The 25,712-nt window shown below is 47.3% G+C and overlaps 1 protein-coding gene across 1 annotated transcript; it reads right to left on the bottom strand.

Moving 5' to 3' along the window:
- Window positions 1-13,526: 13,526 nt before the first annotated feature.
- On the bottom strand, window positions 13,527-19,040 carry Pla2g2d (phospholipase A2 group IID). Its single transcript, XM_051173659.1, has 4 exons — window positions 18,982-19,040; window positions 15,463-15,610; window positions 14,758-14,864; window positions 13,527-13,870 (listed from the first exon to the last, which is right to left on the bottom strand). The coding sequence occupies exons 1-4, from the start codon at window positions 19,019-19,021 to the stop codon at window positions 13,725-13,727; spliced, it is 441 nt and encodes a 146-aa protein (XP_051029616.1). The 5' UTR covers window positions 19,022-19,040; the 3' UTR covers window positions 13,527-13,724.
- Window positions 19,041-25,712: the final 6,672 nt, after the last annotated feature.

Below are 25,712 nucleotides of genomic sequence, written 5' to 3'. Positions count from 1 at the left end.
ACCCCCCCCCCCCATACATGACCATGACAATGGTGTTCTCTGCCAGCCTTCCATGCAACACATCTCCTCAGTACTGTGTGGTGTATTTTGGATTTTCTAGTCATTTTTCTATTAGTATGAGGTTTTGGATTTTTTTTTCTTAGTTGCTTGAGTAATGATGAGAAACTGTTGGAGTGAAAATGTCCTCTACCCTCTTATGTTCAGTCACTGTGAGACCAGCAAATTGAACTAGCAAAGGGCAGATTAGCAGGGGGAATATATATATATATATATATATATATATATATATATATATATGCACACACATATATATATAGTTAAATATATATATATATATACATATACATAAGTACGTGTGCTTGTCGTGTCCATTCATGGAAGTATAAAATGAAGTTTAACTTCTATATCATTTTTAATAAAGAGAAGTTTGAGCTTCAAGGGATGATGAATTGAAGAGGAAATTACTAGGAAGTACATGCAAAAAAAAGAAGGCCTTCTAAGGTAAGGTCTATTTGTGCAAAGTCAATTTGATGTTCATACATGACTTCAGCAGTACAAGAGGAAAGGGTACCCCTTCCTCAAAGAGAAATTGATACCTTGGTGGTCTCATAAGGGGAGGCCAAGAGCTCGCCTTCTGAATCTATCAATTTTCAGTTGCCTTGGCATTATTTTGGGTAACATGTTCTGTTCCCTTCATGACTGTGGTGTTGGTTGTCAACCTGACAGAATCTAGAATCAGCCATGAGACAGGCCTCTGAGCTTGCCTGTGATAATCTTGATTACATAGATCAACGTGGAAAACCCATTTTGTTAGTGGGTGCAAACCTTCCCTAGGCTGGGGACCCTGGGCTGTATGAAACAGGGAAAGTCAGCTGGGCTTAGCAAGCACATTCATGCCTCTTGCTCCCTGCTTGCGGGTGGGATCCGGCCAGCTGCTTCAAACGTCCAGTGCCTTGACTTCCCCAACACAACCGACTAGATTGTACCCTTGAACTGTGCTAAAATGAATCCTGCCTCCTTCCGGAAGTAATTTTGTCAGTCCCAGCAACAGAAAAGGAGGCAAAGGTAGCTAGTGAGTGTGGATCATTTCCTGGAGCCTTTGAACCAAGCAACCAGAGAGGGATAGACTTTTTTTCTTAAATGAATTATTTACATCAACAAAAGTGGGAAAGGGAGAGAGCTGGGCTATAGCTCAGTGTATGCATGCTCAAGGCTCTAAATAAAATAAAGGAAGCGAATACACAGTGGCCTCTGTGAAGGTCCTGCAGTCTGATGAAACAAGGTGAACTGTCCGTGAGGGGTAGAAGCCCTTGAATCCACTGGGCTAGAGTTTAGTCTCGAATGTATCTTGTCTTTCAGCTCTGTGGCCGTGCCTCGGCTCCAGGGGTAGATGTGGTTAGTCCTGGCTGGCGATGGGGTGGATCTCTGCTTTAGGTGTCCAGAGAAGGAAGGTGGCGTGAGCATACAATGCTAGAGGATAAAAGACTTCTACGGAGGTTGACTCAGGCCTCCAGTATCGATTGTTCAAAGTGCGGCTTCTGGGGCTAAGATGTCTCAGTTGGTAAAGTGTTTGCCATGTAAGCACAAAGACTGGAGTGTGAATCCCAGCAGCCACATAATGAGCCAGGCACAGTAGCGGCTGTAGTCCCAGCATTGAGGAGGTAGACAAGAAAGACACTTAGCATCGGCTTCCGGCCTCAATGTGCATGCGTACACCTGTGTGCTTGCACCTTCCATCCATTACATGTATACATAGAACACTGGAACACATACATCCTTCACACATATACATATATGCATGCACACATGCATGCATACATACTTCTAAAACACACATACACTGCAGCTTCCTGGACTCAGTACAGTGGTATGAACTTGTGATCCCGGATGTTTGGAAGGCTGAGACAGGAGGATCCCAAGTTCAAGGCACAGTTGGGCAATTGAGCAAAACTTTATCTTAAAGTAACACCCACAGAAAGGGCTGGAAAGCCAGGCAAGACAATACGTGCTTGAAATCTCAGCATGTAGGAGGTGGAGGTAGAAGTATCAGGAATTCAAGCCTCCACTACATATCAAGTTCAAGGCTTGGGCCATCTGAGGTCCTGTCTTGACACACGTGGTGGAGGGTGCTGTGTAACTCAATGGTAAAGTGATTGTCTAGCACATGAGGCCTGTGCTGGATCCCAAGCATAGGAGAGCAAGGCAGAAACCAGGGAGGAAGGAAGAAGGGACAGCAAAGGATGGACAGAAGGAGGGAGGGAAGGAGAGGGAGGGAGGACATTTCTTGTGTTCTACTTCAGATCTAGGGGATGGAGATCCTGAGGTTGTGGAAATGAAAGGGACAATCCTAACAAAAGCAGTATGAGAGGTTTTATTAACGAAATGATTGATTAATTATCGGGGGAGGCACTCCCATGAGAGGACACATGTGTGACAGTCACAGGACAACTTGTAGGAGTCAGCTCTCTTTTACCCTGTCGGTCCCCAGACATTGAATTCAGGTTTCCAGGCTTGAAGGTGAACACCTTTACCTGCTGAGCCCTATCACCAGTCTGGAAGAGGTTCTGGAAACAAGGCTAGAGATGCTAAGAAAGCAGGCTTGAGTTTCCCTTCAAGCTTCCCAGGGGAAGTCCAGAGGCCACTCTGTCCATCAGCAGAGCAAGAACCATCGTGGCTGTGGTCCTGTCTCAGGAATGGAGCTTCACCCCATCCTAGTCCCAGCCCTGAGAAGGGAGTCCCTTAGAGATAGAGACTGCCCCCCGGCACCACATGGGTGGCCTCCTGGAAGCAGGGGGGCGGGGGCTGATCTTCACAAAGGTAGAGGGCTGTTTTCATTTTGTTTTGTTTTAAGGCAGGGTCCCCTGTAGCTGAGGTTATCTTCAAACTGTTATGTATCTCAGGATTAGCTTGAATCACGGACCTTCCTTCTTGTCCTTCCCCAGAGCTGGAATTACAGGTGTGCCACCATCTCTCATGCCTCGCATGTCTTACCACCATCCCAGAACTTATTGATCAATGAATTCACAAGGTACAAATGCTTCAATGACAGCAATTTGTCATATAATCCTGCCCACTCTGGTAAGTGGCAGGGGCCAATGCAGGTACTTTTACTCTAATTTTAATGACTAATATTAAGTCTCAAATCACACAGTACTCAGCACTCTATCTATTTATCTATCTACCTATCTATCTATCTATCTATTATATATCTACATATTATATATCTACATATTATCTATCTATATGTTGTAGGTGGAGTTGGTTTTATTTTTTATTTATTTATTTATTTTGGTCAGATGGCCAGCTCCAAATAACCACACAGAGATATCATTAATTATAAATGCTTGGCAAATAGCTTAGGCTTGTTATTAACTAGCTCTTACTTCTTAAATTAGCCCAAATTTCTTGTATATGCTCTACCACATGGCCATACATTTTTTGTCATCAAGTCCCACCTACCTCTACCCCCTCCCCCCCAGCTATTGGCCATTTAGCCCTTTATTAACCCAATGAAAGTACCAATTATTCACAGTGTCCAAAAAGATTGTTCCATAGAAATATATTATCTATCATCCTCATGTCTGTCTGTCTATCTGTCTATCTGGATTAGAGAGGTTATAACAGATATAGAGGGCTCAGAAGAGGGCTGACAGAAATATAAGTAGAGTCTGGATTGATGAGATAATGAACCCCAAAGTAGCCAAGAAAAAGAGTGTAGCCAGAGGGTCCAGGTCCTGGGTGGCAAGCAGGCGAGTGGGCCTTGTCAATATCTGCGGTGGTTTGAAAGAGAATGACCCCCAAAATGAGTGGCACTACTAAGAGGAGTGGCCTTGTTGGAGGAAGTGTGTCACTGTGGGGACAGACTTTGAGGTCTCTTGTTCAGTCTTCCTCAGAGTGACAGCCAGTCGATTTCCTGCTGCCTTTTGGTCAAGATGTAGCTCCAGAGCACATAGGCCTACACACACCCCCCCCCCCATGCTCCCTGTCATGATGATAGTAGACTGAACCTCTGAAACTGTAAGCGATCCACACCAATTAAATGTTTTCTTTTTAAGAGTTAATGAGGTTATGGTGTCTCTTCGCGGCAATATAAACCCAAACTAAGACAACATCATGGAGATACAGTCAGGACAAAGTTGAGCGGAAGCCTCAGGAACAATTGAGAGTTCTCTGCCTGTTGGTTCTTGGTACACACACACACACACACAAACACACACACACACACACACACACATACACACACGCACGCACAAACACATATATACACACACGCACGCACAAACACATATATGCACATACACACACGCATGTATGCATGCATATATGTACATACATATACACACAGACGACAGGTTGGCGGTGCAAGGTGTCGCCCACTTTATGGGGTCCAGGTGAGGGAGTTACACCCTTCCCCCAGCCTGATATAGTAAATGAATTCTTGGGCCTGATTTCCCTGATATGATTTTATTACACCCATGTGCCCCTTCAGTCTCAATTCTTCCCTGTAAATGTATAGGGTGTCTCCCTTTCTACTACCAGGAATAAGTCATATCTCAATGTGCTGCATGGGTGGGTGGTGACAGAGAAATGGGGTTGTTTACTTGGCCCACCCAAGAGCCTAATCATCCTCCAACCTCAAAATGGAGTCGTAGCTTCTTGTAAATGGAGTCTCTCAGGGCAAGGCATGGAGGCTGACATTGCAGGGGTGAACTCTTTTCCTTCACCAACTTAAAGGACAACAAGGCAGGGAAAGCAAAGTATCAGCACACAGTCACGTCGTATTGAAAGCAGAGCACGCACGCACGCACACACACATGCACACACACATGCACACACTCACACATGTACACACACACTCACACACTCACAAACATGCACAAGCAGATTCCCCAGTGGAGTCTATGCATCCAGACCTGGAACCTGACCCCATCTGGAAAGCTAAAACTGTCATGTTTGGGGTTGGGAGGGTCCCTGGTTTGGTTCATTGAAGGGGATTTCATGAACTACACAAAGAAGAGGAAGCTGATGGGTTCCCACCACAGGACCCTGCCCTATGTGTGGGGCATTTGAAAGTCCCACAAAACAGTTTCCCCTGGTAAGGAGGGTTGACACCCACCAAGTCTTTGTCTTGGAGTGGGCGAAGAAGCTGAGGCCAGCCATGTTCAGTGTTTGAGGGAAAAGTACATTGATCTAGGGGGAGCCTGTCTGTCTGAGGCCTAACCCCACTAGCAGCCCCTCAATACAGCCTGGAAAAAAATGAAAAAAGGAAAAACACTACTCTATGCAACCTGAGTAACAGAGTTGAGCATAGCTTGACCTCAGCATCACCCTACCTTCCCACCAATGGGAAGTGCTCATTGGAAGAGAGATGAGGATCCACTCAAAAAGTCCATCTCAGCTAGACACTCCATCTTTGTTTTTTCCCTTGAGATAGGGTTTCTCTGGGTAACTTTCCTGGCTGTCCTGGAATGAGATCTGTAGACCAGGCTGTCCTATTCACACAGTTAGGAAGTGGCCCCGTTGGGAGAAGAAATAGCACAGGCTTTCCTGCCAGGCAATGCTGCATGCTGCAGTCCACCCCACCCCCACACGACACCCCCAGCATTGGTGTAGACACTGGGAATGCTGTGGTCCATCCTTGCCTTTACACATTCTAGTAGAGTGCCAGGGGTGGGGAGGCTGCATGAGTGGAGGATTGAGAACAATTAGGAAGTGTAAAGCAAGTTCAAGGTCAGCCTGGGCCCCAAGGTGAGTTCCAGACCAGAACTACCTAGATAGTTGATAGATAAGAAGATGGAGGAAAGATAAGAGTGGAGAGATGGGGAGAGGAAAAAGGCAGGAATGAAGGGAGAGAGGGAGGGAAGAAAAAGAAGAAACTGAGGAAGAGAGGAAGGGAAGGAGAGAGGGGGAGGGAGGGAGGGAAAAAGAGAGCAAGGCAGAGCAATACTTGAGAGAGAACATTCCAGAAGTGGGGAAGGGGGGGGGGAGTGGCTGATTGTTTATTTTTCCAGGGTCAGGGACAGGAGGAGGAGTTGAGCTAGTTAAGCTGGAAGCTCTTCCCTGAGAGGCCCTGAGGTAGTGTTAATCCCAGCACTTGAGAATAAGACCACTACCACAATTTTTGAGCTCAATTTGAAGCATGCTTTATTAAATACTGGCCAGGATGATGGGCACAGGCCAGGTCCATGCCTGGGATTATGTTAGTTAAAGGCTTATAAAGGCAAACCCACAAGAAGTTCCTGCCTTCATCCAATCAAGGACAAGCGCGCATCCTGATGTACTTCCTGCTATGTACCTCCCACCTATGTGTGATCTAGCACATCCTGTGCAGTTGGGGCAACCAACTTTGTTAACAGAAGCATAAGCACATGGTTTGTTATCTCACATGAAACAGCCCCAGCATTCCAGGAAGTTATCTGTCCTTGTGCAAGTGGGGCTTACAGGCTTTTTTTTTTTTTTTTTTTTTTTTTTTTTTTTTTTTTTGTTTCATAGATCTCTTAAGCACAGTATTTTAAACTTAAAATGTAACTTCCCAGAGGAAGTGAGACTAGAAAAGAACCAACAGGAAGCCTAGCCTGCTTCCCCTGGCCAGCTGTTAGCTTTCTCAAAATACTCTATTCTTATTTTGTTTTTAAATTTCAGAGGGAGTGATGGGGATCCAGGTCAGTTGGTAAGTTGGTAGAGTCCTTGCCCAGCCCTGAGATCAGTCCCCATCACCCTAGGTGATGTAAAGCACACCAGTGATCCCAGAACTCAGGAAGTGGAAGCTGGAGGATTTGGAGGTCAGGGTCATCTTCCTCTATACAGCAATGTCAAAGCTAGTGGGAGCTCCTGTCACAAATAAACTAACAATGAACTGTAGTGAGATATCCACCCCACCCACACCTGTTGCACTGACCACGCCCATTAGAGCATGGGAACAGGTTTGGACTTGACCTGTGGATCTAGGTCTGTGGTACTGGACCCCAGTTCACTCTCTTACTTCCTGGTCTGGTTACAGAGAGCATCTGGGGACATCCTTGGAGCAGGAACCCGTGGCAGTCATCTGTTTCAGGCGTAAGTGATTTCTTCCCGAATAAACATCAACCAACCTATATTGTATCCCAGAATCTTATTTCCCACACAATATTCTGGACTAATATAGTGGGACTAATATAGTTTGGTGAAGCAAGACCCCCTGAAGCAGTGTCCTAGGTGATCCAACATCCAAAACAGCTAGGACAAAGCACCCTTTTTCTTTTGGAAAGAATGATGCCCAAATTCCTAAATATTGTCTCTAAATGTAAGGTAAAAAGAGATTATGGTATAGAAATGAATAGTTTGTATTGGTATGGATTTTCATTTATTGATACAAATTTAAGGTCAATTATGTGATAAGTATATTTCTCCTCTTGTTTAAATATTGTGTTTATATAGCTCATTTAAAAATGTAATGTATAATTAAGTACAGATTGTAGATAGTTATCTATGATAGTCAAAGCTTATAGTTAGGTTGGTTAGGTTTTCTAGATATATAGAGGTATATTTCAATTGGATAGGGGTTCTTCAAACCTTTCAAAGACCTACTGAATATGGCATTTAAAATGGTTTAGGGTTTTTCTTAACAGTGAGGAACAATTGCTCCTGGCAACACCAACTGCATCAGAATGGAAGATGGACATCTAAGAAACTCATTATGGAGTTTGTGTCCAATATGGCAAGACTAGACATTTGGGCAAGATACTGTTCTTATCTGGACTGTTTAACTATATGCTTTATAAAGTAAATGTGCAGGCCCCACAGGAAAGTGACTGCTTAAACAAGGTGGACAGTGCTACAAGGTTTCTGCTTCATGGAAGAGTCTGCCAGATATTCTGCAGGACACAGAGAAAAGTGACTGACAAACTGCCAACTCAGGTGGGACAGTTTGAAATTTCCTGCTTTGCTGAGAAGTCTGCCAGATACCCTGTGGCCTATGGGCTGAAGATGGATACGTCAATTTACAGAAGAACTTTGGATGTCTGTCCAGGTAGCGAGATGTCTGTCATTTATACAGTTTATATACTATACTTCTGTGGTCTTTGATGGAGTTAAAGACAGATAGTTATGGTTATAGTTTTCCTTAGTTAGGATTAAATATGAGTTACATATAAGACTTTGGACTCACAATGATAGATGATGGAATATTTTCTTTAAATCTTGCTAAATGTTAATGGACTAAATATTGCTAACTATAGTTTTTATTTGATAACTGTTTTGTTATATATTTTACTATGTTAAAGTTAAAACCCTTCTTTTTATTTTAGACAGAAAAGAGATGATGGGAGATGTCATTCTGTAAATGTTTCTCTTATTGATTAATGAATAAAGCACTGTTGGCCAAAAGGAAAGCAAGATAGGTGGGACTAGGAGAGGTGGAGGATTCTGGGAAATGTAGTAGAATCGTGGGGTGATCTCAGGAAGAGAGGACACAAATGTGGCATTCTCAGTAATATAAGACCATGTAGAAATACATATATTAATGATTATGGATTAATAGTTAAGACAGAGCTATCCAATAAGAATCTCTAGCCATTGGCCAACAGCTTTATAACTAATAGAGGCTGTGTGTTATTTTGGGACTGACGTGGCTGTGGGACCATGCTGGTGGGAAAGTGCTCATAACAGAAAACAACCCATAGGATTCTAGAGAGAGCAAGGTGGACCCTGGCTGTCTGGGGGACAAGGGTATTTGCCAGCTCCCAGGAATGATAGAGGATGGCAGAGATTCCAAGTGAGAAATGTCCCTACACTCCAGTCTCCCTCAAGAGGACACTGTGGCAGGGTGTGAGATAGCAGGAGCCCAGCCATGCATAAACATGTCACAAGGAGGGGAAGATAGATGGAAGGGACACAGGTATTTGGGGCAGGATCCAGCTGGAAAAACAGGCAGGGACAGGTCAAAGTCATTGCCAGTCACCTATCCTTGATCTGGTTCATGGAGGTAGAACCCTGAATCCACAAGGCCAGAGAACTGCATTAGCCAAGGGCTGGGAAAGGACTGAGTGTGAGATAAAGCAGGGTTCCATTGAAAGCCCCCCTCTTGTGTTTGACAGCACTGGGGATAAGCCCAGGGCCTTGCTCTTGTTTGTCAAACATTCTATCACTGAGCTCTAGCCCAGAATATCTCCCCTAACTGACCACACCGCAGTGTGTGTGTGTGTGTGTGTGTGTGTGTGTGTGTGTGTGTGGTGTGCGCACATGCATGCATGAGCCTATATGTCTGGGAGTGTAAGCAGAGGCCAGAAAAGAGCACCAGGTACCCTCCATCAACCTATTCCTTTGAAGCAGGGTCTCTCCCTGAACCCGGGAGTTCCAGTTTTCTTTGCTATGCTGGAGAACTCCAGGAATCCTCCCATCTCCCTCCTGGAGTTGGGATTCTAGGCATGCATAGGTCATTTGCTCCTTATGGCTTTTGGGACCCTCACTCGGGTCCTCATGACTGTGCAACAAGGACTCTTAGCTGCTGAGCTGTCTTTCCAACCCCCGAACTTTTAATTTTGAGACAGGGTCTCACTAAGTGTCTTAGCCTGGCTTTGAACTCACTCTATACCCCAACTGACCTTGAATTTGGGATCTTCTTCTCCTAGTCATTTTAGTAACCTGGATTACAGGGCTGTTGCTACCAGTCTTGGCTTGAACACCATTATTGCTTTTGTGTGATTGTAACCAATTTCCCTGGCGCCTTGTGTTACTCCACCCCACACTTGCTGCATGGTCCGTGGCATGACTAATCCCCTGGAGGGATATCTGGGCTGAATCAGAAGCTGTCCCAGTTAAGAGTGTAGGAATAAGGGTGGGACAGGGCCCTACTGCCAGGGAGCTCTGGGTTCGAATTCCAGCCCTGGTGCTTATCAAGTTTCTGTAGTTCAGGGAACAACAACTAAGTCTGAGGCCGTGGGGAAGGAGTGGGCTCCCGGGTGTTTGACAGGTCTTCAGAGCTGCCCACCTCTTACCCACAGCCTGTTCCTTGGTAGACCTGGACTGGAGGGATCTGGAATCCTAAGAGATACTTCCTCCTGGCCCCGTCACTGATTCACCTGGTGGGGGGGGGGAGTGGACAGCAAACACACCCTGGGAGTGTCTCCCTCTTTTCTGCTTCTTGCCCAGTTTTAGTAATAGAAAATTTGTTCAGAAGATGAAGTCTCGGACTTCTTGCCTTGAGGTCCACAGACGTGGCTTCCTGAGGCGCCATCTGCCTATCCTGGTCCCGAGTCCTGCGCAATGAGACACATAACCACAAGGGAAGCACAGCTCTGCCTCGTGCCTTGTCTTCCCCATCTCAGGCCCTGGCTTGTCACTCTGGCAGCAGCCGTCCCCCTCCCCCACTACCCTGATCCTATCAGCCACTCAGTGAGTCACAGAGTCACAACCACAGACACGTGTGTGTCCTTCCACAACAGATTTACAAGCCACGGTCCCACAAGCAACATCAGCATTGGGCTTCGTTGGCTGTAATGTACCAAGTAATGCTAATTTCCCCTGGTAGCTTGGCCATTGGCCATCACAGGTCCCTTTATTCTGAACTCTCAGTCACACTCCACACTTCAAACAGGGCTCCGAGGGGCTGTGAAAGGAGTGAAAGAAGCTATGGAGCTCCAAGACTCTACTGGGGATACAGGAGAGAGCAGGTGTGAATGCAGCCGCAGGTGGCCATTGAGGATATTCAGAAGCTGCCAGGCAGGGTGCTGGAGGCCAGCTGAGCCACATTGCTGGGCCAAGGCTTTGAGGCAGAGGCAAGGCAAGGACCTGGTAGCAATTCAGGTTCTCTTGAGTCACCCATCAGCTTGGCCAGAGAAGGTCTGCACTGTCAGGCAGCCCTCGGTCTGTGGGGTCCAGGGGAGGGTGTTGCAGTTCCGTCCAAGTCTGATGTGCTCTATAAGCTCATCAACCTGATTTTTCTGTTTTGTTTGTTTTCCATTGAGTCTCTTGCCCAAGTTAGCTTTAACTCAATAAGTAGTGGAGGATGACTTTAAATAAACTACCACTCAATCCCCAGACAGTGCTTCTCTGTGTAGCCCTGGCTGTCCTGGAACTCTCTGTGTAGACCAGGCTGGCCTCAGACTCAGAGATCCCCTTGTCTCTGCCTCCCGAGGGCTGCAATTAAAGACATGTGCCACCATTGCTCGGTGCCCTTGAATTTGTAATCTTCTAGAGTGCTAGGATTACAGGTGTGCACCACCACACCCCATTTTATTTGTTGGTGAGGGTTGAACTCAGGGCTTCATACATGCTCCTCAAGCACTCTACTGTGTGAGATCCCTCCCCAGACCCACTAATGTTCATATGCCAATGTGCCCCCTGCTTTCTGATTTTACCTTGGCAAAGTCATAGGCATGAATAAGGCACTTGCCATTCTGTGCTTTGTGGGTCTTGCTGAACAGGTGGCAGTGTCTGTGTGCACAGGGAGATTCTGCCATCCTGCCTCAGCATGAGTGCAACATAGAGGGAGCTGCTGCTACTTTGTAACAATGTGGAGTACTCCGCAGCAGGCACAGCCAGACGCAAAGCTGATGCCTGCAGACCACTGAGTGCAGGTTACCAGCGGGATCTGCGCATCTTCTCAGGGACAACTAAATTCATTGTAGTCCAACCAACCAGGGTACCCTACTCTCTTAAGCCAGCTCAAGCTCCAGGTGGCCAGTCCCTAGGGAAAGCTGGCTGTAAGGTGGAAGAGACATCATTGTTCTGTCTTGAGATCTGGAGGACCATGACTGTAATTGAGACTGTGGGGAGCCTGCCCGGGAGGAAAACTGGAAGAGTGGATGAGGATGGCCCAGCCACGGGCAGGGAAGAAACCAGGCTCTGAAGACATGATCAAGTCACCCAAAAGCCAAGCTGGGAGCCAAGTTCCTCTCACCCCCCCCAACTACACTCCCCCCCATTTCCAGCCTCTCTCCCCCATTCCCTCTCTCTATTTTCTGAGATAAGCTCTCATGTAGCCCAGGCTGGCTTGATGTAGCTAAAGATGACCTCGAACTTCTGACCTTTCTGCCTCTGCCCACTGAGTGCTGGGGGGTGGGGGGTGGTTACAGCCAGGTACCACCTCTCTTGTGTAGTGCTGTGGACAGAACTAGGGGTTTTCTGCATACCCGCAGGCACCTTGCTCAGAGTTGTGTGGAAACTAACATTACTGAGCTCACACTGACCCTACTTCCTTCCGGTTTTCCTCTCTACCTTATGCACAAGGAGCTGGGGAATCCCTAGGTAACATGATTAGTCACTGGCTCTGAACTTGCCATCCTCAATACCATCCTGCCAAGCCTGGAATTCTTTTTTTACTAGATTTTAAAAATAAATAAACTGGCAATTTTTAGTGCATTTTCCCCAGCACACACAACTTCCTACCCTCAGGGTCCCCCACTAGAGTGGGCATTTTGACTGTGGGGACTTGAACCCAGAGCCCACAGCTGGGAAGTCTTTGTGCTCAGCCTCGCTATGGTTTTGAGAAAACTGCTCTGTGACTCCTTGCAGGGTGTCACAGGCTGGAGGGTGTGGGTGGTTCTAGGTGCCTTGGCCCCGTGGCTAGAAACACAGCTAATCACGCAAGGATGACAGATGTTCTCTGAAAGAGTTGTTACCAGGAGAATGCCAGATTAGATCCTGCCAGATGATCCCTTTTGCCAAGTTGTTTCCAACACTACACCAGCTCTGCCAACCACGAAGGCCTCTGCAGTCCCAGTGGATAGTAGGCTGAATGGGTTTGAATCAAAAAGGCTACCTACCAGGGGGAACCATCCCTCCAACACAGTCACCCTCTCCCTGTTAAAAGGACTCTCATCCTTGTTCAGATGGGAGGCTGATCTTCCCTGGATGCCTTCTCCTCATTCTGCCACTAATGAACACACACACATTCCTTGGCTACAACAGCAGCTCTGGGTTTTGTAATCTGGTCCGTGGTTCTGGGAGCCAGGAAGAACACAAAGACAGTGGGATCTCCTGTTACTTGTCTGCCATGCGTCTCCCTAGAGGCGGAACATGAGTCAGGGCTTCTCGTGCCAGGGGTTTATTGAGAGGGCTCTTTGGGGAAGCTTTCCAGGGAAAACTTTTCAGGGAACCAGGGAAAGAAAATGACCTTCTGGGACATCTCACCTCTGTTCTCAGGAGACATGTGGGATGTTATGTCATCCAGACAGTTCAGTCCAGAGAAGCCCTCAGAACTAGGGAGTAGGGCCAGCCCAGAAGGCCTTCCAGAAGAGGAACTCCTGAGCCTACATTGCAGCAGGAGACCCCAGAGAAAGCACAAATAGACAGGAAACAGCAGGTCAGGCTCCAGCACCTGGAGAAACAAGTCCTCAAGGCTTGGGTGATGGAGACCCTGCTGGGCTTGGCTTTAGGAGGCTACCTGGGCACCAGGGCGCCAGCTGAATCCAAGACGGAGCTGGAGGACCTCACAGCCTGGCTGGGGGAAAGGACACGGGGCCAGAGGGCTGGACTCTGAACACACAGGTGAGGTTTTATCCTAAGCCCAGAAAGACCATCGTTTGAAAGGAGAAGAGTCATAGACAGCAAGATCAAAAAGGTTCTTTATAGCAGAGAGGCACCAAGAGGAAATCCTCAAGGCAGGACCCTTTGCAAGGAGGGCTTTAAAAGCCAGCTGGTATGGGAGACTAGACACTGGGGCGGGAGGCAGCAATCCTGCAGGACTTCAGATCTTGAGATGCCCTGGAGCAGGGTGAAATGCAGGGGACAGACAGCCGGCTCTCCTAGCACGCCGGAGTACTGCCCTTGCAGTAGGCCCGCCGGTAGTAAAACAGGCTCTTGTCGTAGCTGTTCAGGTTTTGCTTCAGGCACAAGGCCATCTCCTTGTCACAAGCACACAACTCCCTCTCACACCAGTTCCCTTTGTCAGCTGTGGGCGAAAGAAACAGGGATGGCTCAGTATCTGTCCCTTCCTGAGACTGCCTGTGGGGTGGGGTGGGGTGGGGGGTCCTGAAATCAACACAGGGTCCTTGCTCATCTTTGGTGATAGCCCCCCACCCCCTCCAAGCAGCTGCTCTGATTGCATGGTGCGATGACTTCTACCGCCTGTGTTCTTGCTCCTTTACCTATTTTCACACCCATTCACTAGAGAGTCATTGAGCAGCTATTGGGAGACTGATCCTGGGGGGGGGGGGCAAAGGCTGAACCAAATGGACAGGTGGGAAGGCAGGTGGTAGAGGGTCACAGAATGAACAAACAGTCCCAAGCCGATGCATGAGAGATGCAGGCCTGCGGCAGGGTAAGGCAGTATCAAGGAGCCATCCTAGCTCACATCACCACTCCCACTGACAGCTGGGGTAGCAAGGGAGTGTCCCCATAGGGTGATCATCTGTGTTAGCTTTTACAGTTCCATTAACCTTAAGGTGAGCTGTTATGGGGTAAAAAGGAAAGGCCACCATAGGGATACCTCTGTGCTCCCCCATGAGAATGGGAGTGGCTAGCATCCCCCTGACTTTCCTCCTGTTGGCTTCGATCAGCAGATTACCAAGGAGGACACTGAATTTCAGAGATGTTAAACAGTGCTGAGCACATAGCTGGTCAGTGATGAGCCTGCCTTCTGGATACCAAAAGGGTGGGATGTCCCCTTGGCCCTCTCCATGCCCCTCCCCTGTTCCTGCCTGTCCGCTACTGCCCACAAGAGAGAAACAGCTCAGGTGTTGAGTGTTTTATGTAATACTACTGGGCCTATGGAGGCAAGGAGGGCTAGGAATCCCCAGCTCCAGCCCTTGCCCCCCCCCCCCCCCGCCAGACACTCACAGCAGTAGATAACACCGTGGGAGATGTTAAACTTGTAGTTGTCTGTCATGGTCCTGCATCCATCGGTCTTCAGGCGGGCATAGCAGCAATCACGCTTGTGACAGCACCTGTGTGGACAGGCAGGCAGGGCACACAACTGTAGGTGTCACTAGTCAGCTCTGGTCACTGCCTGCCCCCCCCCCCCACATGTCACCAGGAATGAGTAACATTTGGGTTCCCAGGAGGTCATGAGAGCTGCTATTGGTGAAGGCCTGTCATACACCAGACACCCGTTCCAGCCACATATTCTACTAACCCCTGTGACTACCCCATGGTGGAGGTGCTGGTATCACCCCCATTTCACAGATGAAGAAACATAATCCTGGAGCTTGAAATGCTTGGCAAAAGTCATGTGACTTCTCTGGCTGACTCTCAAAATGGTTGTGAAAAATCAACTGAGAAAAGGCAAGGAGGCTGGGCTTCAGAATACCATGTATAATGGTAACAAGGAGTGAGGGATATTAGACCCAGGTTAAGAAGATGTCAGGACTTCAAGGAACTCTGGAGAATCTTCTGAAAGGCCAGTTCTAAGAGGAATGGGACTATATTAGCATTCAGCAAAGTTCTTAGCATGTAGTACATGCTCAATAAAATGTGTTTTCTAAATGAATCCGTGGACATAAAAGGAAGGAAAGAGTTTGAAGTAGGGATAGAGAGGGAGTTTACCTGTCTGTAGCATCTTTGGGTTCTCCTATGCCACCAAATCCACAATGACAGCCATAGGGCCAGTAGTTGAAGTAGGGTTTCTTCCCAGTCATACGTTTGATCATCTTGTTCAGGTTCAGGAGCCCTCCCTGGGTTGGGGTCATACCTGCTAAATATCCAAACAAGGAGGACAGGAGTGAGGGTCACGAGGGTACCGGGTCCTACGGGTGTGTGTGTGTGTGTGTGTGTGTGTGTGTGTGTGTGTGTGTGTGTGTGTATGGCACAGGCGCCTTCAGAGGCTGGAGGAGAACATAGAATCACCTGGGTCTGTAGTTACAGGTGCTTGAGAGAAGCTTGATGTGAGTGCTGTGAATTAATCGTGGGTCCTCTGCATGAGTAGCAGGTGCTAGGAACCTCTTAGCCATCTTTCTAGCCCCTCCATCCCTTTTAAAAGCAAGGGAACACTTAGTTTGGAACAGCTTTAGATGTACAGAAAAATGGCAGCGATGGTCCAGAGGGCTCTCATTCCTTCCTCACTTGATTTATTCTAATGTTTCATCTTACATGACTGAGGAGCTGTTGTGAAAATCAAAGTGGCATATGGTGGGGGTGTCCTGGGAATACTTTATTTTGGCAAAGAGGGTCGAGACAGGGTCTCAGATAGCACAGAGTGGTCTGGAACTTGCTAAGTAGCTGAGGCTGACCCTGAGTTCCTGACCTTCTTGCCTCTACCTCCTCCCCCAAGTGCTTGAACTATAATCTGTGCCACCAGGCCCAGCTGGGAATTCCATTTTCTGTTGTTGAGACAGAGTCTCACTATGTAGCTCTGACTGACCTGGAACTCATTATGTAGACCAGGCTGACCTCAAACTCACAGACATCTGCCTGCCTCTGCCTCCCTTGCTGGGATTAAAGGTGCACCTGGCCAGAATTCCTGTGTGTGTGTGTGTGTGTGTGTGTGCCTGTGTGTGTGTGTGCCTGTGTGTGTGTGTGCCTGTGTGTGTTTGTGCATGTCTGGACACATGCATATGTGCGTAAAAAGAACAAAGGATAGCCTAATATATTACCTTTGGGAAAGTTGTCTACTTGTCTTTGAGACTAGGTCTATCATTAATCTGAAGCTCACCAATTAGGCAAGCCACTGAACCCAGAAATCTCTGCCTGTCCAGGACTGGGCTTACAAGCACATGCCGCCAACATCTGGCATTTCCCACTCGGGTTCTAAGGGTCAAACTCAGGTTCTCGTGTTTTCAAGGCAAGACTTTTACCAACTGGGCTGTCCTCCAAGCCCAGGACTTCCATTTGTAACCCTTATTTAACAGATGAGCAGCTGGAGGCTCCCTGACTTACTCAAGGTCACAGAAGAAAGAAAATCCAGCCAGGATCAAAACCAATGCTGTCTGGCTTCTCTGTCTCTGGGCATCGATTTCCCACTCAAAATGAGAAGAGGGGGCCTAACTCACTCTCCCTCCCACACACATCCCTTCCTCTCTAGAAAAATCTTCACTTTACAATGGCCCAGGAGGTCTCTGGAGTGGGGTGGGGAGGTGGTGTGTGATTTAGAAGTCAATGCTGCTTGTTTCAGGCCTCGTAGCTTCTGGCTAGAATTGATCTTAAGGGAAATCTGCTTTATTGGGAGAGGGGAACACATTATGTTAAATTAGGAGAAATAAAATATATGGAATCGATGAATTCAGGGTCAAGTTGGGAGAAACAGATGAGGACAATAGTGTATTTGGAGAATGCAGGGTAGGTGCAGCCATGAGGGTTAGAGGAGGTTGGAGCAAGCAGTCTGTTCCTGGCCTGGCACCGCAGTGAGCGCCTTCAGGCACATAGTGAATATTAAGGAGAGCTGCCACCCATGCTGGAGGACCGGGGCATTGGAAGGCATTCATGCAGTAGACACAGAGGCAATCATAAGCAGGGGGCCCTGGGCTGTAATTAGAAGTGACTGTTGTGTGGGTGGTGTTGTCCTCTCTGTGTGTAGCCTGTGTGTACACTCCTCTCTGAAACAGTGCTCCTGGCTAAGGGATGTTAAAGGGAGGCCTAGCTAATCTGTGGCTGTGCAGATACACAAGCCCAGACCCCTAGGAATCATCTAGGATTGCCATCTGGAATTAGAGAACATCCCAGATTCCATGATGAAGAACCCAAAGCAATTAACTGCAAAGGCAGAACCCTCCTTGGGCACCAATTGAAGATCTGAATTCGAAATCTTTCTTGCCTTTCTTGGCTTCTCTGTCTCTCCACATCCCCTCACCTCCACCCCCAACATTTTTTTTTCCCTCTGTAACCCAAGCTGGCTTTGAACTCATGGCTATCCTCCTGTCTCAGCCTCCCAAGTGCTGGGATTCCAGTTGTAAGCCACCCCACCAGGCTTGCCCTCTATTTCTTTGCTCCAGAGCTAGCCCCTCTTGATTTCAACTCAGCTCCATCCTGAAGGGGGCAGCTCTCCCTCGCCAGGCAGCTAAGCAATGCATTCAGCTGAAATTCTCTATGTTTTGTGGGGTCGTTCCCCTCCTCATCATTTGGTAGTGAGGCAAATCAAGCCTGTGGAAATACGTCCAAGTGATGTCCACCAAAGTTTGTCGGAGATTTCTGTCTCAACAATTCAACCCTGCTTCCCTTGCATCCCTCCACCCTCAGGGATGAGGAATTCCTGGTCAGAAGAGTCACTTTGTGTGGGGGTGGGGGTGAGGGAGGGAGGGATGCTAAGCTCTTATGTAATGCTTGGTTGCTATTTTCTCACTAGGGGTCTCTTCACCAACAGAGGGAAGATGCCCTGGTCCACTGAGCAGATGAGGATATGAAGAGGTCAGGTGGCTTGGTCTAGCACATGCTGCCAGGAGGTGATGGGTGAAGCATGCCTCTGCATTACATTGTCTCTATGTTGAAGGATGAATTTCGGTAGCTCCATTGCATGCTTGTTAACGGACGTCACTGAAACTCTGGGCAAGTGTCCCTCTCAAGGGTGTGGGAGTCTCAAAACAACAGAAAATCACTTTTTTGGAGACAGGGTTTCTCTTTGTCACCCTGGCTGTCCTGGAACACTCTCTGTGGACCAGACCGGCCTTGAAGTCAGAGATGTGCCTGCCTCTGCCTCCCCAGTCTGTGATTAAAGGCATGCACCACACTGCCCAGCCACGGAATCGCTTTTAAAAAGGGAAAGACCTTTATAAGATCATGTACTCTGAGATGGATTAAGAAATTGAAAGCCAGTGTGCAAGCAGCCATGTTTCTACATCTGATCTTCTAAAGAGTGAGTAGAAACTGTCCCTGGATTCCCTCCCTGCCAATGAATGAGGGGTCCTCTTCCCAGAATGCTACACAGTTCTGTCTTCCCCAGTTCTCTGGCTGAAGCCAGAAGGCACAGTCCTAGGTACCTGGCAGCCTTGGATGACTCCTTGCTGGTAGTAGAAGTGTTGGGGACTGGATTTCTAGTGTCCCCGGGATCAGAGCATCCTAGTCTAGGGTGGAACACTAGGGTGGATCTACCTTCAATCCTGCTTCCTCCCCAGCCTCACACCTGTCCCCACTCACCAGCCAGCAGTAGCAGTCCACACAGCAGAGCAAATCTCATGGTTCCTGCACAAAGGGAGGCAAGCAGCTATTAGAAATCCCCTGCTACATAGGCGGTCCCTTATATCAGGTTCCCCCCACCCATGCTTCCCAACCCTTCCCAGTTCCTGGGGAATCGACCCACGTGCCTCCCACTTCCTCTTTTCTATGACTCTGGGGTTACATTTTGTTCTCTTTTTTGATATATTGGGGTCCCCACCAGATTTTTGATAAAAAGGAGACACATGTCTAGAATGGAAGATTTGGCAAGCACCTTCAAGGCCAAGAGGATGGAACCCAAGGTCACCAACAAGCTAGGCAAGCACTCTATCATTGAGCCACACCCCAGCCCCACAGCCCAAGATTTGAAAAACACACAACCTGAAATGTCGACTCATCTGTGAAAACAGGAAACATGATTAGCATTTTGGATTATGTGTTTGTGGTACTGTTTTTTTTTTATTTATCTATGAATCTATGTATTTATGTATCCATGTATGTGTCTCTATCAATCATCTATCATCAATAATCTATTATACATCTAATATCATATCATAAATGTCAACAATCTATCATCTGCCATCTATGTAATCTGTTATCTGTCTACGTACTGCTAATCAATCTAACATTTACCATCTTTCTAACCTATCATCTCTCATCTATCTATCTACTTACCTACTATCTGACTACTACATGCTTATGTATATACTTTCTATTGCTTCCATAGTTCCATTTTACCAAACTAGGAAATGTTATATGTGGTACTTTATAGTTGGTCCCCTACCTCACCCCAGACAAGACCTCCTTAAGTAAGCCAGGCCAGCCTCTAAGTCTTCATTTAGTCAAAGATGGCCTCTTGAATTTCCAGTCCTCCTCCATCTCCCAAGTTCTAGAATTACAGCTGTGTGGCATCATGTCAAGTTTGTGTGGTGCCAAGCTTGGTACCCAGGGCCTCATGCATCCGAGGTCAGCTGAGCCCCCAGTCCAGCCTCAGCCTTTTCTTTCAATTACGTGAACACGTTTCTATGTTGTTGAGTGTTCTTTGGCAGTGGTTTGGGGAAGCATCTGCACAATTGACCACTTTGCCTACTTTACCACTGTGCTGACTGTACAGTGAGCCTCTTACAGACACACAGCTTGCTGACCACTTTTGTTTTTTACCATTCAAGTTCAACAAAAGAAATGTTCCAATATCCAAGTTGATGCCCAACTATTACTTCATGTGGGCTTGACTCAAAGAACACCGATGATTACAGGGCACTTGATCAGTGCTGACAAGTGAGCCTGCCAATAATTTGCCCCAATTTACTGGAGAGAATCCCTATGTGACAACTGGCTGGGACCTAGCCAATGAGGGCAGAGTTGTTGCTTGAAGTACACATCCAGGGACCTTGTCCATCAACATCAGAGATGGGCTCTTCCATGCTTGTAGTTGACTGCTGGGGATATAATGCCTAAACTGATCTCCTAGCTCCTGGCTAATTAGGTCATTCCAAAATTCTGACAGCAGGTTCCCACCCTCCCTCCCTCCTTCTTTTCTCCTTCTTTTGTTATAGGCAGAGTCTCACTCTGTGGCCCAGTCTGGTTTCAAAGTTACAGCCCCTCTGCCTCGGTCTCAGGAGTGCTAGGACTACAGAAGACTCTACTGGCTTCCCCTTTGTTTCTTGCCTCAATCAATGAACTAATATTCATTTGTGAGAAAGCCATGCACATGGGAAGTAATGACCTGGGCATGGTGGCTTATGCAGTTCATCCCAGCATTTGGGTGGCTGAGGCAGGAGGATGGCTGCAAGTCCCAAACCATCCTCGGCTGCATAGAGAGCTCAAAGCGGTTGGGCCACCACAAATATTCTTGAAGGCAGAGCAAAGTAAAACAAAATGCCCTCACCTAATAATAATTTTTTTAAAAGGAAACAACCACTCATCAGCAGACAAACTAGAGGCATCTGGCATATTCTTATCTGTATAAGTCACTTAGTGGAGGGGTGATTGTTATTCAGTAAATTATAAGAAACTTGATGAGTGTGAGGTTGAGTGCTTCTCTGTGAAACCATCCCCCAGAGGAAGCTGTAGACATGCCCATGGCCTCCAGCGTTTCCTGTGACTGGCTGGCTCATGTCAGGCCTCCACCTGCTCAATACTAGGCCCGAATTCCTGCCCACATGCCTCTTTAACCGAAAGCAACCTTCTAGATTGGGGTTCTAGATAGGGCCTCTGGCCACCTCCCCCATCTGACCTGTCTTGGCAGGAGGCACAGTAGTTCTCTGTTGGTCCCAGAAGGCCACAAACAGACATTCAAAACTCCTGCCTCACTGGCAGAGAGACCTTGCTCAGGTTCTGGCTCTTTCTTTTGCCAGCTCTGGGTCCCTAGGAAAAGATTTTGTCAACACGAGGCTTGGTGTCCTCATTTGCAAAAGAGGGCCAAGGTTCCTCCCTGTTGTGATTCCTAGGAGATTCTGAGGTGAGCTGGTCAAAGCACACCACACTTAGCAGGGACCGATGATTCACAAGCCATGAACGGGCAGTAGTGCGTGGGACATGGAGTGGGAGAGGGCTCAGGAGACAGGATTGATTAAAAGGTAGGCTACCTGGGTTAAAGAGCCTGGCCTTCCCATTGTCCCAGCAGATCAAACTGGAGCAGGTCGATTCTCTCTGCCCCTTCCATTAGTCCTGTGTGAGACAGCTTGACGATGGTACCCATGGAATAGGAACATTGCAAGCCATAGAGACCATGTACGTCATAGTCTAGAAAGCATTTGCACACGTGCCATCGGCTCATGCTTGGCCCCCTTAGGGTGACATTGAGAAATGAGGGGCCATTTAAGAGGGGGCATGGCATCGTGGTGCACACCTGTAATCTCAATACTAGGGAGGCAGAGGCGGGAGGCTTAATGTCAGTTTGAGGCCAGTCTAGTCTATATAACAAGATCTAGGCTAGCATGGCTATATAGCAAGACCTATTTCAAAAACAAAACCAAAAAGACATGAATCCTAGTAGGAGGCCATTATTACCCTCTCCCCATCTCTGGTTGCCTATCTTGCTGAGTTATCTCTCCCTCTCACAGGTACTCCTCCACACTTCTCCACTGTACCAATAACTGAGGCATGACCCAGCCAAGAAGGCCTTCACCATAAAAGAATCTGCAGAGCCACCTACTCTTAGACTTTTAGTCTTCTGAAATGTGAGCTACACTCACCTCTTTTTTTTTTTATAAAGGGTCCAGCCTCAGGTCTTTCATTACAGTCACAACAAATAAACTAATCTGGCATATGAACAGGCTTTGGTCCACAGCTAGAGGTAAATAAATGTTAGTTAAGGTTATCTCCCCCATCAGCATCATCTTCTTTATCCTCATCCTTACTGCTTAAGATACCCAGAATAAACAACTAAGCCCCTCTTCTACATTGTCTAATCTACTGCTAATCTTATCTGATGTCTGTCTTAGATCAATACATCCTTCTCTATATATAAATTTATCTGGGTCTATGTTTTATACCTTCTATGTTTTTCACCGTGTTTAAGCTTTATCTTTAGAAGCAGACAGGGTTTAGTTAGAAACCCCAGTCCTACCATCTGGGCCATTTCAGTGGCTTTTTCTGTTGTTTGATGGTTTCTATAGAGCAGAGTTTTAGAAGTGAGTCAGGGGAATCAGAAGGTACGAAGGTTTCAGTGAGAATCTGTGTGATTTTAGCAACCCTGCCCACCGCCAAAGTGCCCTTGGGTGTTTCTGGACACTGTCGGAAGTCCCTAGCTTGCTTCCCTGGTCTCAGCCTGGAAGACTCTTGCTAAGGCTGTTAGAGCACAGCCCAGCATACTCTCCTGGGTGGGTGGAAGGAAAGAGGAAGGCCTTGAAGAGGTGGGTGGGCTGTGAGATGGCTCCGTCATGAAAGGGCTTGCCATGCAGGCATGGGAATTTGGATTTAATCCCTAAACACCCATGCTAAAAAGCCAGGCATAATGGTGCATACCTGTAGTGCCAGCACCAGGGAGACAGGAACAGAAGGATCCCTGGGCCTGTTGGCCAGCCAATCTAGCACAAAATGGAGATGATGCTATCTTAAAAAGAGTAGAGAGTGATTGAAGAAGTTACCCGATGTCAAGTCCTGATTTCCACACACATGCACAGGCATGAGCACACATGTATGAACTGGTAACACACACAAAATTAAAAAAAAAAAAAAAAAAAAAAAAAACAGGAATAGAAAAAATGTCCAGGCCTGCCTTTTCTCCAAGCACTGTATTGTTACCTAATTTAACTCTCGCAACCACAGCAGGAAAGAGAGACTATTATTCTCATTTCACAAACAGGGGAACTAAGACTCAGAGAGGTTAAGAACTATGCACAGTCACCCAGAAAGTACCTGGCAGAGTTGGGGTTAGCACAGGGACCCCTTTAGACAGGTGTGGAGTATTGTGTAACATGTCCTTGCAAATCGGCATGTGTCACAGCATGGAGTAGCCCCCTGCCCCTCCCAGTATGCACAGAGTGGAAACAGGAAGATCCAGCAGAGCTGCCACCTCCATCCACTGCAGCAGAGTAAAGGGACCACTCCTAAAATCCTCCCATGGGGTGAAACCGTATCCTCCAGCCAGGATCAGGGGCTTTTCCTCCAGGAACTCCCTGCATACCTCCATTTGCTATTCAGTCCCACAGGCTAGATCTGTCCCCAACAAAAGCCTCCGGAACTGTGTCAGAAGTACCACTCAGAGACACACAGCAGGTGCAAACACCATAGAGGACACTGCAGCTGGGCTCCCAGGGTGGGGCAGAGCTCAGATGAAGGAGGCTGAGTTTGTCTTTGGTGGGAGTGTGATGCATCATCCATCCAAAGCAGAACCAAAGAAATGGGTCAAAACACAGGAGCCACTCTAACAGCTGTTGCTGCAGAATGTACAGGCATGCGTCCGGTACACAGCAAGTGTCTGAGAGCCAGAGCTGCTCATGTGGTTGCCAGCCAGCACTGGCCCATGGGAAACCAAGAGAACACCTTCGAGAAATTTCACAGGAACCAAGAAAGCGATCTGTTCAGCAGATACTCCCTGAGCCCCTACTGGATGCAGGGGTTAGAGAGGGATGAGCAGGGAAAGTCCTTGTCTGGTAGGGCTTAAAGGGTCCCTAGAGTGGCCAGACACTGTCAAACTAGGGCCTCTGCTATGTGCAGACAGCTAGTGGCTCCCTAAAGAAGTAATGATAAGGCTTGCTTTGTTTATTTATTCAAGGATACAGAGAGGATGCCAACTTATACAAGTAGGTCAAGAAGGTAGAGGCAATAGTTTAAAGTCATCAAATCCCATGGTGGCCTATGACCCAGAGGCAAGATTAGTCCTGAGTGGCATGCTATTAAGTCTATGGGAAATGACAACCCTCTGGCATGCACAAACTTCCCCTTCCTCCAGGAAGCCCATGTATATTTTTATTACTTTCCTGGGATTCTCTCAGTGCCTGTATCATTCACTTCTCACAGGATGGGTTGCCTGCTGGCTGTGTCCTCTGGACGAGAGATTACTAGGAGATGGGTATGATGGTTTGAGGCTATCGTCTCAGTACCTGAGAGGTTAAGGCAGAAGAATCGCAAGTTCCAGGCTAGCCTGATCCACCTAGCAAGTCCCAAGCCACAAAACTAAAATACCCCAAAGGACAGAGAAGAATGGCCACATGGGGGCTCAGTAAAGAGGCATGAATTGGAGAGAGACATCAGAAGAACCAATCCCCACCTTCCTTTTAGCTCAGACTTCCAACTTCCACAGCTATGAGAAAATAAATCCTTAGGCTAGGGGAGATGACCTGCTCAGTAAAATGTTTGCTGCACAGCCCTTGAGAAAGCCTGTGTTTGAACCCTCAGCACCCACATAAAAAGCCAGTCATGGTTGCACACAGGTAGTCCCAGCACGGGGTAGGGGCATAGAGGATCCTAGGGGATCGCTGACCAAACCAGCTAGTGGATTGGTGAGCTCCAGGGTTCAGTGAGAAACCGTATCTCAAAGACTAAAGGGGCAGCAACCTCTGGTCCCTGCATGCACACACACGCATGTATGCACTCTCTGTGTTTATTCCCACGGTATGTTGTAATGGTATCCTTATAAAAACCGTACAGGCATTGGGGAACCCCAAGAAAACTGTGAGTGTAAGTGGGTCCTCCCAGAGGAGTTTGACTCTAATAGTGTTGTCTTTTTCAATCTGTCCCCATCACAAGACACATTATGGTCCCTGCAGAGCAGCAGCCAGGTCTAAGGCAGCCTGGCCTCAGGGAACTGCCTGCAAGACTGAGATGCATACATAGCTATTTCATTGCCTCAGTTTCTACTCCCAAAAATGGGAATGTTCACCTTGAGATGACTTCCTCCAGAGTTAACAATTAGAAATTGTTTAGTCAGCTATAGAAATACAAAATGCTTTTGGGAGATAAGTTTTACTGATATATAATTTCCTTCATTCATTCTTTTTGAAATATTTTTTTTGAGACAGGCTTTAATTTATCCTTGGTTGATCTGAAACTTGTTAAGCATCTGAGGATGATCTTGAATTTCTGATCCTTCTACCTCCACCCTCCCAAGCGCTAGGATTACAGGAATGTACCACCAGGATTGGTGTCTTATAGTGCCACACACTAAATTCAGAGCATTTTGCATGGTACTCAAGTGTTTGCATGGTATACAAGTGATTTGCATAGTACACAAGTGATTTGTATCATACACAAGTGATTTGCTTGGC

Source organism: Phodopus roborovskii, unplaced genomic scaffold, assembly GCF_943737965.1.
Source record: "Phodopus roborovskii unplaced genomic scaffold, PHOROB, whole genome shotgun sequence".
In the NCBI taxonomy this organism is placed as follows: Eukaryota; Metazoa; Chordata; class Mammalia; order Rodentia; family Cricetidae; genus Phodopus; species Phodopus roborovskii.
The sequence above is the reverse complement of the archived record's forward strand: the minus strand, read 5'-3'. Positions and strand labels throughout refer to the sequence as shown.

Coding starts and splice junctions, on each gene's coding strand:
- Pla2g2d (XM_051173659.1), bottom strand. CDS start 19,021: ATGAGATTTGCTCTGCTGTGTGGACTGCTACTGCTGGCTG. Junction 14,865..15,462: donor CCCAAAGATGCTACAGACAG/GTAAACTCCCTC, acceptor CTGTCCACACAG/GTGCTGTCACAAGCGTGATT. Junction 13,871..14,757: donor CCACGGTGTTATCTACTGCT/GTGAGTGTCTGG, acceptor TTTCGCCCACAG/CTGACAAAGGGAACTGGTGT.